This window comes from Balaenoptera ricei, chromosome 10 (genome assembly GCF_028023285.1).
Source record: "Balaenoptera ricei isolate mBalRic1 chromosome 10, mBalRic1.hap2, whole genome shotgun sequence".
Classification (NCBI taxonomy): domain Eukaryota; kingdom Metazoa; phylum Chordata; class Mammalia; order Artiodactyla; family Balaenopteridae; genus Balaenoptera; species Balaenoptera ricei.
Window position 1 is genome coordinate 92,561,478 of NC_082648.1, and position 26,188 is coordinate 92,587,665.

At 46.5% G+C, this 26,188-nt stretch overlaps 1 protein-coding gene across 3 annotated transcripts in view; it reads right to left on the bottom strand.

The window, feature by feature from the left end:
* Nucleotides 1–599: 599 nt before the first annotated feature.
* The window catches only part of LARGE1 (LARGE xylosyl- and glucuronyltransferase 1), a 602,997-nt gene continuing 577,408 nt past the window's right edge, over nucleotides 600–26,188 (bottom strand). For all 3 annotated transcript variants that reach the window (XM_059936844.1, XM_059936846.1, XM_059936845.1), the window contains exons 13-15: nucleotides 8,637–8,783; nucleotides 4,624–4,819; nucleotides 600–2,201 (exon numbers count right to left, since the gene is read on the bottom strand). In XM_059936844.1, the coding sequence (XP_059792827.1) occupies nucleotides 2,004–2,201; nucleotides 4,624–4,819; nucleotides 8,637–8,783 (541 nt within the window). In that variant the 3' untranslated portion in view covers nucleotides 600–2,003. The remainder of the gene's footprint in view (nucleotides 2,202–4,623; nucleotides 4,820–8,636; nucleotides 8,784–26,188) is intronic.

Genomic DNA, 26,188 nt, shown 5'->3' on the forward strand with positions numbered 1-26,188 from the left:
GGATGATTTCACGCTACGAAGGTGATGTCACTGAACACAGGAGTAGGAAAGAGATGTGCACAATAAGTTCTCGTGAGCTGGTCTAAGCTGGCTCCCACACACCAATGGAAAAAGGAAACTTTAACATGAACTTTGAATACTTTTGTGATGTTTTCCTTTTTACAGTATTTATGTATAACTTTTGTAATAACAAATACTATATATGTAATTTATGTATGTGAGATATATATATATACACACACATATGAGACATATACACATACACAAACTTATGCATATCTGTGTGAGGATTAGTCCTAATAGTTTTCCTAAATTTTTCAGTAAATCTGAGTGAATGCACGTGACTGCGTAACACATTGAGGGCCTCTCATAAATCAGGCTGCTGCTGCGGCGTTTCATGATTAACAGGACAGTTACCACGATTTACCTTGCTGGCCCACATCTGCTACCTAAAACATCTGGCCTTCAGTATTGAGACAGAAGCTAAATGGAAAATGTGAAAATGCTCTGAGGGTTGGAGCATGAAGTGAGATCTAACCTCAGGCAAAGAGAAAAAAGAGGTTCAAGTTCAAGCAATGAGAGAACACAACGGGAGAACAGAAAGTGTAAAGTTGCTGTTTACCGACTTTGCTCTCTACACGGAAGGGTGTCCAGTAGCTCCTTACAAGAGTGGGAGGGGAGCGGGGAAGAAACAGTCTGTACTTTCGTTTATTGATGCAGCGTTTGCTGGTCACACTGCAACTTGATACAAACAAGCCCGGCAGAGAGTAGGGCCCTGACTCTTGTTCTCATCAATGTAAACACAACATTAACATTGAAGATTCAAGAAAATGGCTAAAAAGTCCAGTGTCCCTTCAATCTGTGTAACAGTAAAGGTGCTGGCCTACCCTTGGATGGGTCCCTAAGGGAGCCTGAGGTCATGACCTCGTCCCAGCTGCAGCGGAGTGGACGTGAACACGGTGGAGCCCAATGCATTCTTCCCCGAAGTTCTCCAAACGGGCTTGTGAATCTTCAGCACTGGGCTCGAGTGAATTATGAAAGTTCTTCTAAAGGCCTGAGAGGTTCGTACCTTTCGCGTGCATGGAAACCGTCCCTTTAAAGCCCTGTCCCCATGAATCAGTCACTGCCAATAGAAAACGTGACTGGTTGCGAAACAGCTGGTCTCTGTACTTCCACAGTCCCCATCGTAGCCCCTGGATTCTGGAGAGTAGGGAATTCAAGGTCATGGGGCCTCGGTGACCATCCCGAAGAAGGCGACCCACGTAAATATTGGCCGCAGACTCCTGTCCTCCTTGTTGGGCCACTGCTGATTGATAGAGGGATGTCAGCTAAGGCAGCTGTTTTTCCTTCAGAGCCTTAAAGGATCAGGTTTTCTATTTGGGATTCCCAGACCAAAAATAAACAAATAAACAAAATCCCCCAAAACAAATCAAGAGTGACCTTGAGGATAAAGAACCAACTAATCCCACGTCTAGGTCCTGCCAAGTACAGTGTCCCCACTGGGTTTTCCCAAACAGTTCCGATCATTGGGGGGCCCTCCTTTGGATACCCAGTTGAACTGCAGGGTGAAGAAGAAAGTCTTCTCTGATGAAGAGACATTTTTTTGCTTTTATTTCCTTGGATGGCTAACCCCTACACCCTGCCTTCTCTTTTTTTTTTTAAAAAAAAAAGCAATGAGAATATCCTGAAGACCTGCCTGGTGGTGTGCCTTTGCGGTAGGATAACCCCCTTGCTCCCTCTCACTCTCTGGGTCCCATTCTTGGAGAGACCACGTAGGTGGGCTGTTTTTCCACGCTCTGGGAGTGATGGGTCATGGGCCAGAGAGGGACCGGCCAGATCCTTGTCCCAGATCTCCGTAGGGAGGGCAGCTTTGTTGGGCCAAAGAGACAAATAAAAACAAACCAAAAACAGCGGTGCTCAATTTGAGTTTGAAGGCTGGGCCCCAAACAGCAAGTGGCTCTCCCCCTGCAGAACGTCTCTCCCTTGTGATGGGCTTCTTGGTGCTAGCTATTGTTCTCGGCCGTGAGATATTTGAGGGCGGCAAAGCCGTAGCGGCGGGACATGTCCTGCTGAAACTCTTCCTTCAGGGTTTTGAGACAGATGCGGTATTGCTTGTTGGACCGGAACTTGGTGATGTCGAAGCTAGGGGCGTGAGGCATGTGGATCATGTACGCGTTGGGCAGCACGATGAATTCATACTCCTGGAAGCAGACAAGAGCAGTGTGAGACCTGCAGAGCCCCCAGTGATGTATGATGAACACCCAAGCGGATGGCTGCCTGACTAAGCCAAGGAGTAAGTGGTGAATGACACCAGTAAGCAGGACAGCACCACCATGTGGAGGGGAGCAGTTCAGCGCTGTCTCCATGACCTTGGACACATTACCTGGCTTCTCTGAGCCTTAGTTTTCCCATCTATAAAGTGAAAGTAATAATACCCACCTTGCGAGATGACCAGTAATGTATGGAGAGTGCTGGGCAGAGCTCATGGCCCATAAAAAATTCCTGATTAAGTGTGAGTACACACCCACATGTTTGCTCTAGAATGACACCAGCCACAGGAGACTCTCTTGCTCGATTAAGTGATGTCTGCTTATGTGACTTCTCATAGGGTCTGATGAGATTTAACAGTCTCGTCAGATTAGTACAAAAGAGGGGACAAAAAAGGAATGAGGAAAAAGATGCTCCACTGGACTGAAGCTCATCAAGAACAAAATTCTCAAAAACAAAACAAAAAACCCCCATCAAAAAACAAACACCAAAATTCTCACCCACACAGCCTTACGACGAGTCATCCATCGTATGGTATTCTCCACTTTGCAGAACATAGATAGGAACTCAGATAAAAAATAAAATGCTTCTAAATAGCCAAAACAGGTGACATAAATTCGGGATGTGTAACTCAAAGGAGAACCAGCACAGCTGCACTCAGAATTACAGTCTCTGACTTTGGACAGAATGTCTGATAAGCTTTGGTCATCTAGTTTCCCAGCCCAGAGCAGATCAGCATAAACTCAAAGGGAAACATCAAGATGGGGAAAGGTGGCTGTTACAGGTGCAGGAATACTGACAGCAGCCAGAAATGACAGTTGATGGTGAGGAAGGAGTGAGGAAAACCATGAAAAGAAAATGCAAGATCTCCCAGGGCTTAGCTGTCTGGGATTTTTCACGTGGGGACAAAGAGCCCTACCAATCCCACCAGCTCCTATAGGTGTGGCTGGATTACCTGTCAGGTGTGTACTCATTATCTCCCTAAATCACTAGAAAGGGTAAAAATCACTAGAAAGGGTAAAATTATGTTTGGCAAAGCAAGGAAAATATGCAACAAATTTTCAAGAGTTCTGTCAAAATTGTCTAAAACAAAGCCCAGGTCTCAGTGCTGGAAAAATTAACTTTATTGAACCAGTTCACCTCACCACACTGCCGGATGCACGAATACTACGACACTCCTCTCAAGCAGAAGCTGAGGCAGACTAAGCATTTCTGTTTGTGAGCAGCACTGGACCACCTCCAAGACTGAAAAAATGGACACTACAGGTCGTGCTCTCCGTTGTTAAACATGGACACTCTTCCATAACCTTCTATCTACATCAGTGCTTTGCAACCCTAGAGGCTTATTCAAATCACCTGGGACTGCTCTCAAACACACCGGAACTGTTGGAAGGTTCTCCAGGTGACTGAGGGCAGCCAGCACTGGGCATCGGTTGCTTTTTCTGAATTCAGGATGCCCCTGTTGAGAAATATTTACACTGCGCTCCGAGAGGAGGTGCCCTGGGGAACAGCATACAGAGAGACCAAAGGGTGGGGTTGGGGGGCCTAAGCATCCTGCTCCTAACTCAACCAGAATAGCTTTGCTCTTGTTTGTTTGACACAGGGGTTGCCAAGCTGTGGTGTGTCTGGCCGGCTGCATGTTCTTTAATAAATAAAGTTTTATTGGAACACAGCCACGTCCATTCTTTAGATACTGTCTACAACTGAACGACAATGGCAGAACTGAGTAGTTGAAAAAGAAACCTGTAGGTCCCACAAAGCCTCCCAAATTTACTATCTGGTTCTTTGGAGAAAAGCTTTGCAGACCCCTGGTTTAACCTATTAGAATTCTGCAGGAGATTTCTTTTGAAGTAGGTGCTCAGTTAAGTATTAGTTGAATGAATGAAAAGGTGTCATGATTAAATACAGCCTGAAAATCATCCCTCTTTTAGTTACAGGGTAGAATAAATAGCTGCTCCTCAGCTGCGTGCTTTGTGTCATTTATACCGAACTCCTAGAATGCTTTGTGTCAGTTACATGACTCACAGGCTGAGTGATGAATGGTCATCATTTGCTTGTCTTCATCACTGGGTTGAATGAGGATGAGGGGGTGAAATGGTTTGTCACAGGACACTCACATGTGCCTGAGTCCTGGCTGGGAACCCAACTGTCTGTTACTCAAGGGAGAAGAAAGAGAAAAGGTTTGGGAATCAACAGCCCTGAGAGTGAGTACTGTCATCTTCTCACTCCAGATCCCTGAACACGTTGTGTTCCTTCTCTGGTCCCCGCGTCTTATCTCCAAGGCCCTTCCGGCTTTAAGATCCAGGCCTCCCCTTTCCCCACAGCACCGGGTCCATAACGTCCCACTCTTCTCACCTGGGCATCCAGTTCCATGATGTGAGCCACCTTGTTCCAGCCAAAGCCCACAAACCTCCGGTCGTACTCAGGGCAGTCCCGTCTCACGACAACATACGGCTCGAAATCGGCCTCCCACTCAACCCGGTAAGGCGTGGTGGCGGTCCGCCACTTGGCAAAGTTTGTGGGTGCGTGGCCTTTAGTCCAGACGTGGTACCTGGGACACATGGAGAAAAGCCACTGAGTGGAGGGAAGGAAGCTCAGCTTTCCCAATGCTGCTGGTTTGGAGGACGAAGAGCTATGTGCTGATATAGTCCTTGTTGTGGGTTGAATTTTGTCCCCCGCTGCCCCCAAAAGCTATGTTCAACCCCTAGCCCCTAGTACCTGAGAATGTAACCTATTAGGAAAGAAGGTCTTTGCACATGTATCAAGTTAACAAGAGGTCATAGTGGATTACTGCAGGGTCTAATCCAAAGGCTGGTGTCCTTATAAGAGGAAATTTTGGATACGGAGATACACAGGAAGAATGCCATGTGAAGATGAAGGCAGAAATTGAAGTGATACACCTACAAGCCAAGGAACGCTAAGGATTGCTGGCAACCACCAGAAGCTGGAAAGAGGCACGAAAGAAATCTTCCCTAGAGCCTTTGGAGGAAGCCAGGAACTACCATCACCTTGATTTTGGACTTCTGGCTTGCAGAATGGTGAGAATAAGTTTCTGCCACTTTAAGCCACCCAGTTTGTAGTACTGTGTTACAGCAACGAATACAGTCCACTATCTACATCCTTTACTAATGAAGAGGCTATCACTATGAAAGGGTACGTGACTTTCTGGAATGCTCTCTGTCATTTATATGGAACTGCATGTTAGTCTGTAATAGGGTCATTCCTACCAGGGACCACTGTGGAAGGCAGAAGACTCTCTTCTGGGTGACCCTGCCCTTGTATAATGTTCTCCCTCTTGAGGCAGAACCTGTGACTATGGTATCACCTCTGTGATTATGCTACATTATATGGCAAAAGGGATTTAGTACATGTAATTATGGTTACTAATCAGTTGACTTTAGATTAATTACAAGGGAGATTATGGGGGGTGGGCCTGACTTAATCATGTGAACCTTTAAATCTGAGTCTGGAAGAAAGCAAAAAGCCATGCGTGAGATGCCTATGGGGGCCACATGGCAGGCCTACAATGACAAGGAAAGGAATTCTGCCAACGATCAGTGAGCCTGGAGGAGAACCACACCCTCTAGGGACAACTGCAGCCTTGCCCACACTTTGCCAAACGAAACCCTAAGCAGAGAATCCAGACATTCCATGCTTGGACCTCTGACCCTCAGAGACTGAGAGATAATAAATTTGTATTGTTTTGAGCTTCAAAACTTGTGGTAATTTGTTATATAGCAGTAAAAATGAAGACAACCATACAAAAATAATGATAATAAGCCAGTATTTAGTAAGCACTTACTCTATACTGGTTATATTGTACATGCTATACCTATAGTTTTAAATTCTTATTACGTGCCCAGTGTCAAGTTACAAATAGCAGTGGCGGAGTTGAGATTCAAACCTAGGCAGCCTGGCTCAAGGGCCAGGACCTTTAACCACTATGCTGGGTTACCTCTCTTATATGTCACTGTCACCGCACTCTCTGGCCTATATCTAGAGCAAGTAGTCAATGGCTGTGCACTAAGTTGAACAGATTAATGAATGAATGAGCACTCTAAAAACTTGAGAGGTACCTGAGACAGAAGCCAGTTAGTGGGGCAGGAACGTGCCTCTGGAAGCTACAAAGAGATGGCAGGAGGCTGAGACTCTAGTGAAACAGCAGATGGGGCCCAAGAAAAAGAACATTCTAGAAAGAAAAGCTTCAGAAAATGCCCCAAGAAACCTACTGTCAGACCAGTAGACAGTGGTCTCCAGGACTTGCTTTCTGAGACCATCCTCAGCCTCCAAACACAGTGATGAGAGAGATTTCCTGGGTACACCTTGTGGGATGTTGCTTAGAAGAGACGTGGGGCACTCTGCTTTGAGCAGAGGTTCTCCAGCATGAGTGTGTATCAGAATCCCCTGGAGGACTATTTTCTAACAGATTTCTGGGTTCCACCCCCAGAGTTTCTGATCCAGTAGGTCTGGGGTGGGGCTTGAGACCTGGCGTTTCTAACAAGCTCCCAGGGGATGCTGAGGCTAGTGGTCCAGGGACCACACTCAGAACCGCCGCCCTGGAGGACGGATGTGTAGGTGTGTGGGTGATTTCTCATTCCAGGCGCAGGGCGGAGTAGGTTTCAGCTGCTAGGAGGCTTAAGAGTCCATCGTTTGGAGTGAAGGTGACAAAAGCAATTTCTCGGAGGGAAGGTCTGTCATTTAGCACTTGGCATGGTGGCTTGCAAGCTGTTGGCCAGAGCAGCAATCACGGACACAGCAGGCCAAACCCCAGCTCTCAGGCCCACGGACTTGGCCTTGAAATGAGTTCTTAAATAATCTGGGGATGGAGATGGAAGGAAGGATGTCTTGGAAATTTGCCGGGTGGTCAGCTATCAGGCTATGGCATCTAGAGCCTCTATTTTTGCATGCATCTTCAAACGCTGGTAAGAAAATTCAGGACTTGATCAGTGGTCTGACGGTACTTCGGTTAAGGGCACAGGCTCTGTAGTTCCTCAGACCTGGGCTGAATCCGGGCTCTGTCATGTACTGGCTGTGTGGCCTGGCAAGTTATGTAGCCTCTCAGAGCCTCGGTTTCTTTATCTGTAAAATGGGGACAACATATCTGCCTCATGGATTTGTTGTGAGGATTAAAGGAGGTGATCACAGTGCCTGGCTCATGTTAAGCACTCAATAAATGGTAGTTATTGTTTTTTTCCAAAAAGAAAGGAGGATTGGTTGGTGGAGTATTAACTCTTTGAGGCTACTTTCCAGACTTCTGGAGGGAGGAAGAAGGCTGGAGTTTGAGTCCTGGCTCCCCCAGGACCACTCCACTCCTCAATTCCTTTATCTGTATAAAATGTGAAAAGGCAGCATCTCTGAATCGTTGCATGAATAACCTACCTGATAAAATTATTTCACAAAATAATGTTTGAGAAAACCTTCCAGAAACTTCTAGTGACTTAACAGTGGTATGAAAACCTAAGTTATTATGATCTTTCCAATAAAATTCAGATTGCCTAGAAATGTATGTTCTTTAGCTCAAAGGAAGTGTTGGCCATTCTTACACGGTTCAAAAGGGAGGTCTCTCTTTAAAATGGAAGCAGAAGGAAGGCGCAGCTCTCTCTTTCTTCCAACTGCTCTGTCAAGAGACCGAGCAGGATTCCTACTCCCCCTGCAGGGGTGCTACCCTTAATGCTGTAGCCTGTCCCCTGCAGACAGAAGCCATCGGCGCCTGTGCTATCCTGCAGACTCTCTGGGCCCTTTGGACAGGCGGAAGGGTAGCTCTTCTGCGATGTTTCTGCAGGACTCAGGGGTCTAGGAAATCAGGGAAATGAAGGGTTTGTTTGAAACTGTCACTTGGGCAACAGGAAAGTCAGCTGCCGCATCTGTTGTGTCCAACCTTGGAGTCACCTTGATGACTTTAGTGGCTGAAGCTACTGCTGCCCACCCCAGGCCCGAGGACCTCGGAGAACAGACCACCCACAAGAAAAAGGGAGACGGCCTCCACGGCACTAACACGACGAAACGCACTTACCAAGTGACTGAATGGACAAACAAACCAAGAGGGGAATCAGAGCCGGGAGACAGGAGCGGAACTTAAACTGAGTGAAGTAGGAGAAGAAATAAGCCGACTGCCCTGCCCAGTGTTCCTGTCCTTGCATGTGGACACACAGGTCGATCACACATGTACAAAAAGCGCATGGCACGTGGGAAGAGAAACAACACTCCAAGCACACAGTTTGGGGCCAGCGGTGCTTTTTTTTGGCCTTAAAATGGTCTAATGCCAGCGACAACTGTCTGGGCCAGCAGCTCTGGCGCCTGGGTTCCCAGGAGCGAGAAGGGCTTCAGGCTCCCCCCTCCCCCAGGAGGCGGCAGTGAGGGCCACTCACCTGAACGTGAAGAGGGTCCCCATGTCCAGCATCGACAGCAACTCTGCCTTCGACTTGGGGAAGGAGAGCCGGTAGCGCAGCGTCTCGAACGCAGGGACGATCATCACCTTCTTGGTGTTGGCAAGGTCGAGCTGGATGACAGACTTCCTGGAGAGTGGGCAGGAAGAGAGACAGGGTCCCTGTGATGCCAGGCAGAGGCCTTCCCCACGGGACGGCGTGGAGGTGGTTGGCACAGGGAGGGGTCAGCCTCTCGGGTTAAAGATGGGGGATCCGAGGCCCGGGGAGGCCAGGTGGCTGGTCCAACGCCACTTGGGGGCCCTGCTGTCTCTGGACCAGAGAGCAGAGTCTTCCTGGAGAGTGAACAGAGAGGCTGGGGACCCTCCCTCACTTTCATAGTGTGTGCCCCTGTCAGAGCCAAGTGCAAAAGCCAAGTGTCTGGGATGCACAGGGTTTGGAGATCTGCCTACTTGCTGGGTCCGCTGCGTCGGCCACGTGCTCCTAGTGCACCACTGGCCACAGGAGAGTGGGACATAAAGCTAATGAGGTGATCACCAACTTGGGCATTTGTGGGTCCCGTCTCTGTGACTCTTCAATCCTTTCACTCCTTCACATCCCGAGCCTTCAAACTGGCCAGACACACCCCACGCAGCCAGCAACCAATGCGCCAGAGCTCTGCCATCCCTCGTCCTCTCATTCACTCCTGGCCTTTGAGCCTGGCCTTCTGCTTCTCTGAGACCCATGTCCTGCCTTCTGGATTTATCTGCCATGGCCCAGCTCTGTGGCCATCCTTTGAAAGAGAGAAAGGCCCAGAAAGGTCACAGTGCACGAGGCTTGCAATCAACACAGACAGGATTTAAATCCTAGCTCTGCCACTTTAGGAGTCTTGCCATAGTATACAAGTGATTTAGCTTCTCACGACCTCAGGTTCCTCCCTAAAACGGGGCCATAATAACTCGCCCCTGAGCTGCTGTGGAGACCGGACAAGGTAACAGAAATACTAGTACTGTTTGGTACACCTGGCACATGGCAGGCTGGAAGCGACAAATGGTCCCTATTACACGGCAGTGCTGTCCTCTTCCCTGGCTTCACCTTCCAGCATCTCTTCGGCCGTGGCTTTGATACTTCATGCGGGCTTCCTGCTCAGACCAGTGACCCTCAGGTCTCAGGCCAGCCTGGGCTGTCTGCTCATTATCTCTGAGACAGAGAAAGCAGTCTCCCTTGGGGTAACGCGAGGCATGGAAGGCACTTTGCAAAAGTACTGGAAGCAGCGGCCCTCCAGAGCAATAGAACTGCTTGCTGCTTAAAGTCACTTTCACTCAACAGGAGTCTGAGCCTGTGCATACGCACGGACCGGGGCTGGTCTGCCAAGAGCCACCCTACAAGGAAGGAACGTGTTAGCCCTGGCCAGCGTGGGACGAGAACAGAGCGGCGATCCAGGAAGAATGGCAGCAGCGTTTGGAAGCAACAAATGAGGGGGAACCTGGACCAGGTCAGGATAAGGACAGGTCTCAGAAACCACTCTTGGTTAAGGGGTCTCACCAGCTCCCAGTGCAGAGGGGGTGGTTGAGATAGACTGGAAATTGACGTGGGAATCCTCCAAATATCAGCTGCAGTTCACTCTTTATAATTATGCCTAAGTTAACTATATACCAAATAATACATGGCCCTCATGTCACTATTTCAGGGGAGATTTATAAACGATGACACCAAGATAGAATCTGGGTGAGCTATATGTAGCTGGTTGGAGGACCAGAGGTCTGAGTCACCCTGTTCTGGCCTGCATTTCTCTCTTTGTCTTCTCTGAGCAATGACTTCATCCAAACACCCGAGGTTTCCTTACTGATGGCCAGGCATTCTCTTTCATATCAACCCTACACTGGACATGGGCAGAGCTGGAGCTCATTACCTTTCCCCCAGGAGAGGTATGTACCTTATTTACAGATATGGGTGTTAGGGATGGGACATATGGGTCTAAAGAATACCCTTGGATCAAGATGGCAAAGCCCCTGGAGGGAGGAGGGAAGATGTCCCAGCACTGATGGGTGGTTGCTATTCATTCAACAATCACCGAGCACCTACTATGTGCCAGGCACTGTGCTTGGCACTTGGAAATACAGAACAAAACATCCAAAGTCTCTTCCCACCTGGTGCTTACATTCTCATCTGAAATGTCTCAGGATACTTAAAGCCCAAGGGCAAGTATCTCTAAATTGGGGCTCGAGATTGCATTTGCAGTTAATTATTTGAAGATATGATTGCTATGGAAATGGAGTGGGAGGCTAGGAGGGCTGAACCATGAAGGGAATGGTGAAGTGTACACACATACACAGTAGATATAGAGATCTATGAACATGGACGTCTCTATCTATATAAACCCCAAATTACTATTACAGTCAAGGTTATTATAGAAGCCACTTCTTGGAATAGAAGATAATTCCCCCTCTCATGGTCCCGGTACATAGGGGCAGCTCTGAGCTATGCTGACACAGGTGAAGCCCTGGCCAGGGCCGGGTGTTCAGGGGTAGACACTTGGGCTGAGCAAATCAGTTTCTCACTCCTGGAAATCTGAACAGATGCAGAGACTGGAGATCACAGAGCTGACTTGCACTAACATCAGGCAACACTCCAGAGGTTTCTGAACTTCTACTGCGAGGGCTCCGGAGCTGCCCAGGGTTAATTATGGTCCCAAGTATTGGTTTTCCAAATCCTACTTTGATTCCATAAGATAAACCATTCAACATTTTCCCCCCTTTGATTTCTTTTCAGTTTAATTAAGTGCCTAGCACTGGTTTCTGTTGCTTGCAACAAACCCACCAATATATTGCAAGGCCCAGAGTAAGCAGACCCAGTCAGCAGCATGCCCTGCAAAACTGAGTCCTAGAAAACCTTATTTCCCTCTGCACAGAGAGCATCAGACTCTCAAGTGTTTTCTGCAAATTCCCTTTAACCTCGCTAAAACACAAAATGCCACGGAGATGGATTTGTCACTAGACAGGTCCGTTTCAGCCTCAGTTCAAGGAGGCTTTGATACTGATGTCCTGAATGGGTCTCATTAGGAAGTTGTTTCAGCAACAAAGTGGTTTCAAGGCACCAACTCTGAGCACATCTGTTTCTTGAGATAGTAATGGCAGCCTGGGCTTTCCTGCACTGTGTCCTGCTAGCACATACTACCTTGGCTGGGCCTGCTGACCACCTGGAGTTGCATGGTCTGTGGCCATGCTCTACCTGGAAGGCGAGTCTAGCAGGGGATGGAGTGTTTCCAGTGCAGAATCCTCCAGGAGCAGGGGAGGGCAGGATGGCGAGGTGGGAAGGCTGGCCTGGGAGCCAAGAAACCTGCGTTCTGCAGCCAGCTCTGACCAGCCGAGTGGTTCTGGGTCCCATCATTCATCTCTCTGAGACTGGTTAATCTAGAGTATTCAAACTGAAGATTTTGGAAGGCAGTCTGGTGCAGTAGTAACCAGGCAAACTTGGCTTCTAGCTGACTCCACCACTCCTCTTGGGCAAGTCACTTGAACCCTTCTGAGTCTCCAAGTTCATGCATGGGGTAAATACTTTGATGAGAAAAAGCACACGGTGCGTGCAGAAGTGCTGGTGCAGTGCCTGGCACACGCTAGGTGCTGACTACATGATGGCTGCTATTCCTGATGGTTAGTTTTATGTGTCAATTAGGCTGGGCTGTGCTGCCCAGCTGGATGGTCAAACAGTCGGTCCCGGCCAGGGCTTCACACGGGGAAGCACAGCTCAGAGCTGCCCCTATGTACAGGGACCATGAGAGAGGGAATTATCTTCTATTCCAAGAAGAGGCTTCTATAATAACCCCATTTTGCCTTAGAAGCAGGTCTAGATGTTGCTGTGAAGGTATTTTGTGGATGTGATTAACATTTAGAATCAGCTGACTTTAAGTAAAGGCCCTTACCCTTGATAAATGTGGGTGGGCCTCCTCCAATCAGTTGAAGGCCTTCAGAGCAAAAACTGAGCTTAACTGGGAAAGAAGGAATTCTGCCCCAAAACTGTCACAGAGAAATCCTGCCTGAGTTTCCAGCCTACTGACATGCTCTATGGATTTCAAACTCGCCAGTCGTCACAATTCCTTAAAATCACTATCCAGCCATCTAACCATCCTACGGTTCTGTTTCTCTGAAGAATACTGATTGATCCACTTGCCCTTGTCCAGGACCCCTTCAAAAATATTCACAAACCTACTAGAACGTTTTTGGACTGAAAACTTGTAAAAGACACCCTAGGTATCTACAGAAGTAAATGAGAAACCCGCTGGTATAACAACACGGCAAACACAGTGACTCAGAGGCAGCTGGCACCGGGTTCAGGTCCTGCCTGCCACCCTCCTGTGACCTTGGCGACACTGTAGTCACAGGCTCCCCATCTGTAAAATGAAGGTAACACTCCTCTCTTACCAATCGGAACTGCTGTGAGGATGAAATAATCATTTAGAGCCAGGCATGCGCCTGACTTGGAATAACTGAGTAACAAATGAGCTTGCGTCCCCTTTCCCAGCTCAGCTTCCCAGTGGGCCTGGTGCAAGAGAAAGTACGAGGGCAGAGGGTTCAGAAAAGGCCATAAACTGCCCACAACCAGGACAGATTTTCTGGCTTGCCAGCCTGCTTGTCTATGGAGACAGAGTTTATTTGATTTCGGTCTCCAGCCAGCTCCCCGAGTCCTCCCTCATGTCAAAAACAATTCAGGTGTTTCTGACAGAGTAAATTCATCCCTTCCAGTCTGGCGGAGCCGACCTGGTAGCAAACTGTGAGCTGGGTGGTGCCTGTCTTCCAAGGCCCCCATCTCCTCTCCTGTGCATCTTTTCCCCTCAGCCTCTCGTGCTAGTTTACTCAAGTATGCAAATAGTTCATGGCCTTTTTTGCTCCCATTTGGTAAAACTGGTGACCGGGTTTGCGGTGGGGGGGGATGTGAGTAGCAAGGCTTCCTGTGCCAGTTGAGGGGACGGAGATGGGCAGAGACTGCAGGCGTTCATGGGGCTTAGCGCTAAGTTGAAGAAACAGCACGAAAGGGTACACTGTTAGGCAGATGGGCTTCCTGGTGCTTAAAATGACCAAACCTGAAGACTGACCCTGGCAGTTGACCGCGTATGCACAAACATGCATGCACACGCACGTGCACACACACACACACCCTCCCTCTCTAACTCCATCCTTTGCCCTAGAGGCAGGTCTCTGTCACCAGGAAAACAGCCCAGGTTCCTGGCATGAAGAGATTACGGGAAAGTGTCTCAGAGAAATAAGAAACAGGGATACACTGTGTGGTTCTAATGACGTCACCTCATCAGTGGTGAAGATGAGGGCGCTGAGGCTGCGAGGCTTAGGTTTGCAACCCGGCTGCTTACTTAACCTCTTTGTTCCCCAGTTTCTGTCTATAAAGATGGGGACGGTGATCACAGCATTAATCTCAGAGGGTGTTTGTGAGGACTGAATGAGTTCCTATACATAAAATGCTTAATCCATGCCTGGCAGGTGACAAGCACTGATGTGCGCTGGCCATCGGCATGAGTGCCCACCCCTCTTCTCATGCCAGCCTGACCGCGCTCATAAAGCCTGGCGCCCACCCTGGATTTTCCCACTTTGCTCTTTCATCGGTTCCTCGCTTGTTCCACTCTGTGCCAGGCACTGTTGGAGCACTTGGGATACACTGGTAAATAGAACAGGCAGAAATCCCTGCCCTCGTGGGGCTGACATTTTACAGGTGCGGGACAGACGAGAAGAACAAATAGTGAATCACATAGTGTGTTGGCAAGTGAGACCTGCTGAGAGAGAACGGAGCTGGGTGAGGGGTGTTAGGAACGCCGGAGGTGGAGAATGGGTTGTACTTTTTAAATAGGCAGGCGTCATGGAGAAGGGGATATCTAAAACAAATACCTGGAGTAAGAGAGGGAGCATGCCATATGGTGACCTGGGTTAAGAGCTTTCTGGGTTAAGGAAACAGCCAGTGCAAAGGTCCTAATGACAAGAGCACAGTAAGGAACAGAGTGAGTACCTAGGAAGGGGACCAGAAAGGCCATGGGGGAGGGAGAGGGTGCTGCAGATCATACAGGGCCTTACAGATCACGGAAGGGTGTGGTGGGCAAATGCCTCCCCCCCCTCTCCCCCAGTGATAACCACCTCCTAATCCCAGGAACCTGCCAGATGTGACTAAGGATGCTGAGATAGGAAGGTTATCCCGGATTATTCAGGTGGATGCAGTGTAACAGAGAGGATCCTTCTAAGAGGGAGTTAGGAGGCAGAGGCTGGAGTGACACGGCCACAAGCCCAAGAAGGTGGGTGGTCTCCCAGCAGCAAGAAAACAGATTCTCCCCTAGAGCCTCCAGAGAGCAGCCCTGCTGACACCTGGATTTTAGCCTCCACAGACCCTTTTCAGCATCCTTACAGCAGCAACAGGAAACTAATACAAAGGTCTTGAGATCTTCCTCAGTGAGACAGGGAGCCACCAGGGAACTCTGAGCTGGGGAGTGAGAGGATCTGTTTTCTGTGTTAGAAGAATCACTCTGCTGCTGTGTTGAGAGCCGACTGTAGCGTCGCCTGGGTAGCAGCTGGGAGGTCAATCACGAGGCCCTTGATGTAATACAGGTGCTACCTTATGGGGTGGCCAGATATTCTGATGTTTCAAGAGGAGCCAACTAAAACGATTTTCAACCCTTGTGGGGAATGGGTCTCTCTCAGGGGCTGCCAGTTCGAAGAGAGGGTGAAGAGTGAGAAAAAGAACATGATCTTCCGCATCAGATGATGCTGATTCTATCTCAACACCACTTTACTAATCGTGTAATCATGGGCAATTTTCTTAACTCTGGGCTTTTGTTTCCTTATCTTGATGATAACAAATACTTCACAGGCTTGGTTATTAAGAGAACTAAGATAATATATTCATTAATTAGTGAATATTTATGAAGCCAGACAGAAATATTGAGTCCAGAGCTGGGTGAACAGATATAACCTCTGTCCTGACAGAGCCCAAAGTGGAGGGAGGGAGAGAGGCAGAAGTGTAGGCTCTCTGGTGTAGAACTTCCCATCACTGAGCTGTGTCCTTTTCATTTTTTCATAGAGACAAAAAGTATACTAAAGATTATCAGGCACTGAGCAGACAGGGAATGGGGAGTTATTGTTTAACGGTTACAGAGTTTCAGTTTTGAAGGCACAAAGAATTCTGGAGATAGATGATGGTGATGGCTGCAAAACAATGAGAATATTCTTTTAATGCCACTAAACTATAAACTTAATGTATAGATGGGTTAAGATGATATTTTAAAAAATTTTAATTTTATTGGAGTACAGTTTTATAATGTGTTATTTTCAGGTGTACAGCAAAGTGATTCAGTTATACATATACATATATTCATTCATTTTTAGATTCCTTTCTCATATAGGTTATCACAGAGGATTGAGTAGAGTTCCCTGAGCTATACAGTAGGTCCTTGTTGGTTATCTATCTTATACATGGTAGTGTGTGGGTGTTTATCCCAAGCTCCTGATTTATCCCTCCCCCTCCACCTTTCCGCTTTGGTAACCATAGGTTTGTTTTCAATATCTGTAAATCTGTTTTTGTAAATAAGTTCATTTGTATCTTTTTTAAAAAAAGATTCCACATATGAGTGATATCATGTGGTATTTGTCTTTCTCTGACTTCACTTAGTATGATAATCCCTAGGTCCATCCATGTTGCTGCAAATGGCATTGTTTCATTCTTTTTTTTATGGTTGAGTAATATTGATTATATATATATACCACATCTTCTTTACCCATTCATCTTTGGATGGACTTTTAGGTTGCTTCCATGTCTTGGCTATTGTAAACAGTGCAGCAATGAACATTGGGGTGCATGTATCATTTTGAATTATGTTTTCTCTGGATATATACCTCAGAGTGGGATTGCTGGATCATATGGTAGTTCTATTTTTAGATTTTTAAGGAAACTCCATACTGTTCTCAGTAGTGGTTGTATCAATTTACATTCCTACCAATAGTGTAAGAGGGTTCCCCTTTTCTCCACACCCTCTGCAGCATTTAATATTTGTCAACTTTTTGATGATGGTCATTTTGACTGGTGTGAGGTGATACCTCATTGTAGTTTTGATTTGCATTTCTCTGATAATTAGTGATGTTGAGTATTTTTCATGTGTCTATTGGCCATCTGTATGTCTTCTTTGGAGAAATATCTGTTTAGTTCTTCTGCCCATTTTTCAATTGGCTTGTTTGTTTTTTTGACATAGAGCTACATGAGCTGTTTGTATATTTTGGAGATTAATCCCTTGTTGGTCACTTCATTTGCAAATATTTTCTCCCATTCTGTGGGTTGTGTTTTCGTTTTGTTTATGGTCTCCTTTGTTGTGCAGAAGCTTTTAAGTTTAATTAAGTCCCATTTGTTTATTTTTGTTTTTATTTTCGTTACTCTAGAAGGTGGATTAAAAAAGATACCGTTGTGATTTATGTGAAAAAGTGTTCTGCCTATGTTTTCCTCTAAGAGTTTTATAGTGTCTAGCCTTACATTTAGGTCTTTGATCCATTTCGAGTTTATTTTTGTGTATGATGTTAGAGAATGTTCTAATTTCATTTTTTTTACATGTAGCTGTCCAGTTTTCCCAGCACCACTTATTGAAGAGACTGTCTTTTCTCTGTTGTATATTCTTGCCTCCTTTGTCGTAGATTAATTGACCATAGGTGCACGAATTTATTTCTGGGCTCCCTATCTTGTTCCATTGATCTATATTTCTGTTTTTGTGCCAGTAACATATTGTCTTGATTACTCTGGCTTTGTAGTATAGTCTGAAGTCAGGGAGTCTGATTCCTCCAGCTCTGTTTTTCTTTCTCAGGATTGCTTTGGCTATTTGGGGTCTTTTATGTTTCCATATAAATTCAAAATTTTTTTGTTCTAGTTCTGTGAAAAATGCCATTGGTTGAGCTGTGTTCTAAAAAGCAGAAGTGGGACTTCCCTGGTGGCGCAGTGGTTAAGAATCCGCCTGCCAATGCAGGGGACACGGGTTCGAGCCCTGGTCCGGGAAGATCCCACATGCCACGGAGCATCTAAGCCTGTGCACCACAACTACTGAACCTGCGCTCTAGAGCCTGCGAGCCACAACTACTGAAGCCCGCATGCCTAGAGCCCGTGCTCCGCAACGAGAAGCCCCTGCAATGAGAAGCCCGCACATCGCAACAAAGAGTAGCCCCCCCCTTGCCTCAACTAGAGAAAGCCTGTGCACAGCAACAAAGACCCAATTCAACCAAAAATAAATAAGTAAAAAAAAAAAAAAAAAGCAGAAGTTAGCCACTCAGGCGAGGGGGTTCAAGGTATTTGCAAAATTTGGAAATAAGAAAGCATATAGGATTCAGGGGAACTGAATTTCTTAGAACACACCTGGTACATTGTAAGTGGTCAATAAACAGTAATCAAAAGTGCTTGTATTTCTTCAACGTTTCAGTAACAAGCACTGTGCCAGGCACTTTATAGGCATTACTCCTTGAATCACTGCTGATATACTATGACATAACTACTAGTATTCCCAGTTTACTGAAGAAGACATTCAAACTCTGAGAGGTTAAGTAATTTGCCTTACAACAACAAATGATGATGATGATAAAATCATCATTGTATGAATTAAGGCTGCACCAGTGTAGAAATAACCTGGAAAGATCAATAATCGCAGGATCTATGTGGACCAAGTCTGTTAATGTGGTGACTTTGCAGCTAGAGCAATGAGCTTCTTGGAGCTCATGGATTAAGGCAGTTGGTGGGAGAGGTTAGGAAGGGGACGGAGGGAGATGGCAGGAGGCTGCAGCCTGCACGTTGATGCTCCTTTGGCATCCCGATGGTGGATCCCACGTTGTGGCAGCTAACTGGGCAGAGGCCACAACACAGGTAGCGTTTGGAGGTGCAGAGACGGGCGCTGACCTCCTGGCTTACTGAGCCTCCTGCGCTGGTGATTTTTTTTTTTTTCTTTACCATCCACTAGCTTCTCTAACAACTACAGTCTGCCTCTGACTCCTTGGATCAGGCCAAGGTTGGCAATGGCCCCTCATTGTCATATCCAACAGACTTCTCCTTTCTCATCTTTCTTGACTTTTCTCTGCACTTGGTGCTAAAGACCACTCCCGCTGCCCTTAGCTTTAGAACAACGTCCCAGAATTCTGGAGAACATCTTCCCACCCTCTTGGGCTTTGGTCAGGGTAATTGTTTTATGCCATCAGCCCTCTTGATGCTGGCTACCATCTGGACACATCTCGTTGCCCCTACTCCCTGGGCAGGGATGGAGATCCTCACTCTCTAGACACGAGAGCTTCCACTCCTATAACAGAAGTGGTTGGGCTGATTTCTTTGTGTTGGTGCAATGAATGGCTGAGGCTGGTGCTGACAGGTGACAAACTGCTCGGAACCATGGGGCCGAAGGCACTGGGGCTGCCGTCAGGATGCCCGGAGAGAATGAGACGTCGGCTCTCAGAGCCTCGGATGTCCACAGCATCAAATGTCAGAGGGCCCATTGTTTAATCAACCCTGTGTTGTAAGGAATCCAAGCGATGCTCATACCAGTTCCCAGGACTCACTCACAGGCAAGTTATATTAAAAGGAATGGGAGGAGGGAAAGAAATTTGTGCTGGAGTGCGTGTCTGTTTCTGAAACCCCAGAACAGTATCACGCTTTCTCTTACGGCTTTGTGTGCAGCCAATTAGAGAACTTTGCTTCCCTGCACCTCCCCTGCCCACCTCTGTTGGCCTTGATGTGTCCCCCTTGATGATGGGGCTACATCTTCTTTGGGACTGGTTCGTCCTGGACTTTTCTTTTTAATTTTTATTTTATATTGGAGTACAGTTGTTTTACAATGTTGTGTTAGTTTCAGGTGTACAGCAAAGTGATTCAGTTATACATATACGTGTATCCATTCTTTTTCAGATTCTTTTGCCATATAGGTTATTACAGAATACTGAGTAGAGTTCCCTGTGCTATACAGTAGGTCCTTGTTGATTATCTATTTTATATATAGTAGTGTGAATATGTTAATCCCAAACTCCTAATTTATCCCTCCCCACTTCCTTTCCACTTTGGTAACCATAAGTTTGTTTTTGATGTCTGTCTGTTTCTGTTTTGTAAACAAGTTCATTTGTATCAGTTTTTAAGATTCCACATGTAAGTGATTATCATATGGTATTTGTCTTTCTCTGACTTATTTATTTCACTTAGTATGATGATCTCTAGGTCCATGCATGTTGCTGCAAATGGCATTATTTCATTCTTTTTTATGGCTGAGTAATATTCCATTGTATATATGTGCCACATCTTCTTTATCCATTCCTCTGTCCATGGACACTTAGGTTGCTTCCATGTCTTGGCTATTGTAAACAGTGCTGCTATGAACACCGGGGTGCATGTATCTCTTCAAATTATGGTTTTCTCTGGATATATGCCCAGGAGTGGGATTGCTGGGTCATATGGTAGTTCTATTTTTAGCCTTTTAAGGAACCTCCATACTGTTCTCCATAATGGTTGTACCAATTTATATTCCCACCAACAGTGTAGGAGGGTTCCCTTTTCTCCACACCCTCTCCAGCATTTATTGCTTGTAGATGTTTTGATGCTGGCTATTCTGACAGGTGTGAGGTGATACCTCATTGTAGTTTTGATTTGCATTTCTCTAATAATTAGGGATGGTGGGCATCGCCCTGGACTTCTTTGCTCACCGAGGATGGCGGGTGGTGGCGGTGGTAATAACACGCGGACTGCGTGCTTATGTACCTATCAGCTCTGCTAGGCTTGAGGTCAAGGATGAGCCTTGTTCATGGTTATGTTTCTAGCTCTGGCACTGTGTCAGGCACACAGCAGGCATGCAATAAATACACAGGGAATGAAGGAATCAATTTGCAGTTGTCTTACGTGAGAGAGAGGGTGGTACTGTGAAGAGGGCCCTTTGGAAGCAACAGAGCTGGGTGGCAATTGTAGTTCTGCCACTTAAATACATACGACTTTTGATCAAGTTTATCTTTTGCATTTAAAAAATGATAACGTTTGTGATTAAAAAAGATAACATTTGGGGACTTCCCTGGTGGTCCAGTGGTTAAGACTCTGCACTTCCACTGCAGGGGGCGTGGGTTCCATCCCTGGTCAGGGAACTAAGAGCCTGCATGCCAGCAGAGCATGGCCAAAACAAAACAAACAAAAAACCCAAAAAACATTTGTCAGCACCTAGCACACCACCAGGTGCATGGGGGGGGGGGCGGTGTTTGTAAACGTCTCTCTCCCTTCCTCAGCCTGCACAGGCTGCAGGCACCCTCGGGTCCTCCCACGAGGCTCACGAGGCGTAGACGGGCACAGTCGGGGTGATCCCTATTTGAAGAGAAGGCTGAGATTCCCCCGTACCTTTCTGATTTCAGCTTATTCCTGGAACTACGTGGGCGCGGTGCAAACAGAACCAGTGAGCAAGCCGGCAGATGGTGAAGAGCAGCAGGGCTACGGCGGCCACAGATATCAGCCAGTGAGAAGCACAGATAGGTGCATGTGCACGTGTACATGTGTGTCTGTGGCTCTGAGGAGCCCCCTGGTCCCCAGCTTTCCCCCACACCCCTTACATTGCCTACCTTCAAGAGTACCAGATAGAATCATGGCTTCCAACCAGAGCAATGGGAAATCATCTGAATAACACTTTTCAGGACTTAGCAACCTACCTCTGGGCAGAGAGGGCAGAGGGAGCAGAGTTGAGCTGTGCTTATCATCTGCTCAGATAACTGTGGAGGCAGACCTGGGCACAGCCCGTCCCAGGCCTTGCTGCACTCCCCTGCACAGGAGGCCAGGTAATGGGGTTTGCTCAGATTCTATTATAGTTGCCTAGGAAATGAGCTCCCAGCAGACAGGCTTCCAGGAGGTGTGTGGGGACAACAGCAAGGACTTGCAAATGAGGGAGATAAAGCTGCCTACAGGGCGTGGCACCGTGAGACTGACACATCAGGGATGCGGGCAGAGAGGGGCAGAGTCATCTTGAGAGCTGGGGGGCCCCCAGGGCCAGCAAAACTGGGTGGTTCCTGAATTGATGGCATTAACACATCCAGAGGGAGAAGCTGTCAGGCAGGGAGGGGCAGGAAGGAAAGAGAAGCAAAGAATGAGCTTTTGGGGGCATGTTAATAAAAGAAAAAACTATCGTTGACTGCGCCCGGCTCTGTGCCAGGGACTCTATAGTCAGAATCTCATGTCCTTCTCAACATCCTTATTCATTCCTATCTAATTAATTACCCCACTGCCCCATTTGCTCTTAGCAATCACGGCTGAACATCCAGCGGTGCTTTCTATGTGCTGCCCCGGGTTAGCTGTGAGCTGGAGGTTAACTGGAGGGGCCATCAAGAGTTTTGCAGTTCAGAGGGCAGCTCTGGGGCAGCCTGCCCAGATTCAGGCCCTACCTGGACACTCACCTGCTCGTTCTCTCCAGCAAGTTACATCTTTGTGCCACTGTTTTATCCTCTCTGAGACGGGGATATATTAGGACTTGGGCTGTGGGGTTTTGTACGAAGTAAATGGATTATCTCATGTAGAGCTTAAGACAGTTCTTCAACGCATAGAATGCACTTGATAACTACAACCTGTGAGGATGATCATGGCCATCATGATGATGGTAGAGATCAGCCCATCAGGCGTTTGGATCAATAAACAGGTTAAGCACAACAGCAAACAAATGGCGGGAGAGGGTGTGGAGAAACGGGAACCCCCCCCCCCCCACCACATTGTTGGTGGGAATGTAAATTGGTGCAGCCACTGTGGAGAACAGTATGGAGGTTCCTCAAAAAACTAAAAATAGAATTACCATATGACCCAGCAATCCCACTCCTGGGCCTATACCCAGAGAAAACCATAATTCAAAAAGAGTCGTGTACCACAATGTTCATTGCAGCACTATTTACAACAGCCAGGACATGGAAGCAACCTAAGTGTCCATTGACAGATGAATGGATAAAGAAGATGTGGTACATATATACAATGGAATACTACTCAGCCATAAAAAAAGAATGAAATAATGCCATTTGCAGCAACATGCATGGATTTAGAGATTATCATACTAAGTGAAATAAGCCAGAGAAAGACAATTACCATATGATATCCCTTGTATGTGGAATCTAAAATATGCCATAAATGAACTTATGTACAAAACAGAAACTCACAGACATAGAGAGCAGACTTGTGGTTGCCCAGGGGGCAAGGGGATGTGGAGGGATGGAGTGGGAGTTTGGGGTTAGCAGATGCAAACTAGTACATATAGGATGGATAAACAACAAGGTCCTACTGTATAGCACAGGGAACTATATTCAATATCCTGTGATAAACCAAAATGGAAAAAAATATAAAAATGTAAACATATATATATAATTGAATCACTTGGCTGTACAGGAGAAATGAACACAACATTGTAAATCAACTATACTTCAATAAAACAAACAAACAAACATTATAAAAACAGTAAGCACAGAACGCCTTTGGATAAGCCAGGGTAAGCAAGATGTCTGCTTAGTGATGCTGTGCCCGTGGGCACGTTATTTCACCCAGGCATCCTCATCTGTTAAATGAACTGCGATGAGGTTAAATGACAAAATACATGCTAAAGTGCTTGCGACAGTGCTTGGCCTCTAATACGTGCTCAATAAATGTTAAATGCTACAGTAGAAACAAAATGACGAATGTACACAAGGGAATGCCACCTGGTAATGTCCCTCATCGAGCAGCCAGTCGGCCTCGCCTGGCGCCACCTGTCCCTGGCCTTGTTCACATTTCTGTCCTTCATTCAACCAGTGTTTACAAAGCCGCCATCATGTGCCAGGGGACACGTGATGGGGGAGGGCGGTTAGATGTCATCCTGCAGAGAACACAATAAAACTGGAATCTGTCACTCCTGTACACTCTCAGGATATAGTCTCAACCAACGTGGCACGTTTGTCCCCTCGAAAGCGAGGCAACATTTGCAAAGCAAAGCACAGAGGTTTAAAGCTTCAAGCACTGAACAAAGGTGAGGATTCTTCTGGGTTCGAGAAAGAGGCGAGAAACCTGCCCCAGTCTCATGGATGTGGGACGTCCCAGCTGACAGAGCTGTCTAGGCCTCTACCATTCTGGAACATTCCTTGAACATGCCAAGATATTTCATGCCTTTATACCTATTAGTCCTTAAAGCCTGAACTGAACTATCACCTAGTTTCAAGGCCTTCCCAGCCCACCCACACTGGGTCGTCATCTTGTGAGTCTGAGCTCCTGTATCATCTTTTATCTCTGTACCTGTATTGATAATGACAAGAGCAGCAGCAGGGCGTGCAGCTGGAGTGCCCCCTAGAATGTAACCCCATGAGGGCAGGAACCCGGCCTGTGCTGTGCACCGCGAAAGCCCCAGTGCCTAGAACAGAGCCTGGTCATGGCAGATGCACAGTGTATATCTGTGGAATGCAGAACATGCCAGGCATGTGCTAGGTGCTTTCCAAGTACTATTCCATTTAACCTTCCCAGAACCTTAAGAGGGAAGAAAGAATATGATCCCCACTTCATAGGTGGAAAGTTTGAGGGTTAAGTACCTTTCCCAAGGTCCAGTAAATGCTGAGTAAGGAGTGCTCAGTGTTGAGATGCAGGTCGAGCGAATCCAGAGACAGCACTGTCACAATGCAGCACACTGCCTGGCACATAGTAGGTGCTCACTCAATAGTTTTTGGAGTGAATGAGCATGAGTATATAGTTTCTCATTTCATTAAAAAAAAAAAAAAAGAGATGGTTACACGAAGTTACCAAGCTGTACTGAAGGCGGCAGTTTGCAACAGTGGGGGTTATGGGCGGGGGCCTGGCAAAGACGTTCAGTTCTGAGTGCTGAGAATGGGCCAAAGCACAGAAAATTAACTTCTGTTGAACACCTACTAGACCCCCGCAAGAAGCTATTACTAGCCCCTTTACTAACTGAGGAAGCAGAGGACTGGGGAGACGAAATAAGCAACCCCGAGTCACATCCTTGATAAGCATGGTAGCACCTGCAGGCAAAGGCAGGTCTGCGTGACTTCCGCCATGCCTGCTGAATTTCACTTGACATTTCTGAAATCAGGAGTGAAAGCTGCACATCTCCACCCTCATTTTTTAGAAGACACAGGTGAAGGGGTGGGAGTGATATTTTAGTGAAACTCTGCAGCTATGCCCATGCATATAACCGATTTCATTATTTTCCAGTTGATCTGTTTGTTTTTGCTATGATAATAGCTGGTTGCTAAGCAACTGCTCAGGGAGCTATGATGCTGAACTTTTTTTGGTAACCAAGTAGGCTCCCCAAAAGGGGTGATATGGGTAAGTGTTTGGGGGTCTAATCGAAGGGCTGCCAATCAGCCTGCTCCGGTATCCTGAGTTTTGAGAGGGATCTAGCCCCTTCCGTTAATGAGCAGGCTACTGTAGAGGGGGTGGCCACCTTCCTCCTCTGACACTAAGATTTAACCTCTCTGGGGCCTCAGTTTGGTCACCTGTAATAACACTTACCTCACACAGAAGAAATTTTTCCTTAAGCTAATGGCAAGTCAATATGGTTATCTTCACATGAAAAGGATAGTGCACGCTTATTTGGGACTTCTGATAGAATCGTATTCCTTACCAGTTCTCAAAATTCTAGTTCCTAGAAATGATCAAGGTCAGAGGTCATACCGACAAGGGATTAATCTCCAAAATTTACAAACAGCTCATGCAGTTCTATGTCAAAAAAACAAACAACCCAATCCAAAAATGGGCAGAAGATCTAAATAGACATTTCTCCAAAGAAGACATACAGATGGCCAAAAAGCACATAAGAAGATGCTTAACATCATCAATTATCAGAGAAATGCAAATCAAAACTACAATGAGTTAGCACCTCATAACGGTCAGAATGGCCATCATCAAAAAGTCTACAAACAATAAATGCTGGAGATCCCACTCGCCGCAACTGGAGAAAGCCCTCACACAGAAACGAAGACCCGACACAGCCAAAAATTAAAAAAAAACCATAATAAATAAATAATAAATAAAAATTAAAAGAAAATAAATGCTGGAGAGGGTGTGGAGAAAAGGGAACCCTCTTGCACTGTTGGTGGGAATGTAAACTGATACAGCCACTATGGAGAACAGTATGGAGGTTCCTTAAAAAACTACAAATAGAACTACCATATGATCTGGCAGTCCCACTCCTGGGCAGGGCATATATCTGGAGAAAACCATAGTCCGAAAGGATACATGCACCTCAGTGTTCACTGCAGCACTATTTACAATAGCCAAGACATGGAAGCAACCTAAATGTCCATGGACAGAGGAATGGATAAAGATGTGGTACATATATACAATGGAATATTACTCATTCATAAAAAAGAATGAAATAATGCCATTTGCAGCAACATGCATGGACCTAGAGATTATCATACTACGTGAAATAAGCCAGAGAAAGACAAATACCATATGTTATCACTTATATGTGGAATCTAATGAAAAAAAGAGATACAAATGAACTTATTTACAAAAGAGAAGCAGACTTATAGACATCAAAAACAAACTTATGGTTACCAAAGGGGAAAGGTGGGGGA